Source organism: Myotis lucifugus, unplaced genomic scaffold (genome assembly GCF_000147115.1).
Source record: "Myotis lucifugus unplaced genomic scaffold, Myoluc2.0 scaffold_346, whole genome shotgun sequence".
In the NCBI taxonomy this organism is placed as follows: Eukaryota; Metazoa; Chordata; class Mammalia; order Chiroptera; family Vespertilionidae; genus Myotis; species Myotis lucifugus.
In genome coordinates, this window is record NW_005871394.1 from 1 (window position 1) to 1,935 (window position 1,935).

Below are 1,935 nucleotides of genomic sequence, written 5' to 3' on the forward strand. Positions count from 1 at the left end.
AAATTAGTTGTGCAGGAGAAGATGAAATATTATAATTCTAGGCCTAAATTATAAAAACAAATTCTTTTCAGAGCCCCTTTATAAGAACAATGTGTAATGTAGTGAATAACACTGTTAACACATTAAGAATGAACAAAGGAGAGACTGGAATAAACTGGGATTTGGCAAGGGTACTAAGGAAAGCAGCTGCAGTAGAAGAGAAGTATATTAGAATCACATCGGAAGATTATGAAACTCCCTTGCCAAGGGCACACCCAGAGCAATATCAGACCAAGTGAGCATCTCCAGGGATGAGGTTGAAGTACTTGTTCTAAGGCTCCCAGGTGATTCTAATGTGCAGTAATGATAATTCTGAGAACACGCTAAAAGCCAAGCCACCAAGTTTGGTCTTGATTTACTATATAGAAAGTTCTCTAGCAAGAAAAAATACGCCAATTTTCTTAATCTTTTATTAAATAAGAGTTTCAATACTTTAAAAATCTTTAAAAAGAAGGAAATGAAAAGTGTATACCTGTAAATGGATCAACTCCAGATATGGTAGCTCCTATACTTGCAGACCCTGGCACATAACGGCCTGCACCTAAAATGCAATAATACACCAAGTAAGCAAAAGTAACTGCAAATTATAAAGTTCAAACTGCCCCCCTTTATATACAATAACTTATTTTCACTTTTAGTCATACTTTGAAATGGCATCTTTATATATAATAAATGGGCTGTAAGTTTAATACAGAGAAATATTTAGAACAGTGCCTGGCATATAGTTAGTTACTGGTCAATAAATGTTAACCAGGAAAATAATCCTCAAGTTATAAAAGAAACAGTAGAGGTCTTATACATTATTAGAGGCCCAGTGCACGAATTCGTGCATCAGTGGGATCCCTGAGCCTGGCCTGTGGGATCAGGCTGAAACCGGTTCTCCGCCATCCCCCAAGGGGTCCCGGATTGTGAGAGGGCACAGGCCAGGCCAAGGGACCCCATTGGTGCACAATCAGAGCCAGGGAGGGACACGGGAAGTTGGCCAGCCGGGGAGGGACCGCAGGAGGGCTCCAGGGCATGTGAGACCCATCTCACTCAGTCCCAATCGCCCGACCCCAGCAGCAAACTAACCTACCAGTCGGAGCATCTGACCCCTGGTGGTCAGTGCATGCCATAGTGACTGGTCAATCGGTTGACAGTCTGCCCCCTGGTGGTCAGTGCATGTCATAACAAGCGGTTGAGTGGCCTTAGCATATCATTAGCATATTACCCTTTGATTGGTTGAACGGATGACTAGTCGACTGGACACTTAGCACATTAGGCTTTTATTATCTATCTAATAAAAGGGTAATATGCTAATTAGACCAAGAGACCTTCTGGACAAAGCCATGGTGGCAGGGCCGAGGCAGAGGTGGTTAGGGGCGATCGGGTTAGGGGCCCTCAGGCAGTTGGGGGCGATCAGGCCGATGGGGGAGCAGTTGGGGACAAGCAGGCTGGCAGGGGGGCCAGTTCGGGGCAAGCAGACTGGCATGGGGGGGCAGTTAGGGATGGGCAGGCCAGTGGGGGGGGGGGGCAGGTGGGGGCAATCAGGCCGGTGGAGGAGGGGGGCCAGTTGCGGGTGAGGAGCCAGCGGGGGTGGGGGGGTATGTGGGGGCAGTTGCGGGCGAGCAGGCCAGTGGGGGAAAGGTCATTTGGGGACAAGAAGGCCGGCGGGGGTGGGGGGAGGGGAATGGGATTGTTGGGGGCGAGCAGGCTGGCAGGCAGATTGATTAGGGGGTGATAAGGCAGGCAGGCAGGGTAATGGTTAGGACCCCAGCCGCCCCCGGGTTGTGAGAAGGAAGTCCGACTGCCGGTTTAGGCCTGACCGGGCCTAAACTGGACAGGCGGGACATCCCCCCCGGGGGCCCCAAATTGGGGGAGGGTTCCGGCCGGGGGGAGGAACCCCCCCCCCCTCCC

General features: G+C 50.1%; 1 protein-coding gene across 6 annotated transcripts in view; it reads right to left on the reverse strand.

Annotated features, from left to right (window-relative positions):
* Positions 1 to 10: 10 nt before the first annotated feature.
* PLAA (phospholipase A2 activating protein) overlaps positions 11 to 1,935 on the reverse strand; it is a 29,038-nt gene continuing 27,113 nt past the window's right edge. For 3 of the 6 annotated variants that reach the window (XR_002832235.1, XR_002832232.1, XR_002832230.1), the window contains one exon: positions 505 to 580. Coding sequence is in view for 2 of the 6 variants with exons in the window: in XM_023764744.1 (XP_023620512.1) it covers positions 483 to 580 (98 nt within the window). In the remaining 4 variants the exon portion in view is untranslated. Of the gene's footprint in view, positions 581 to 1,935 lie in introns of all 6 variants that reach the window. The other 3 variants (XM_023764744.1, XM_006101235.3, XR_002832233.1) reach the window with 2 other exon arrangements.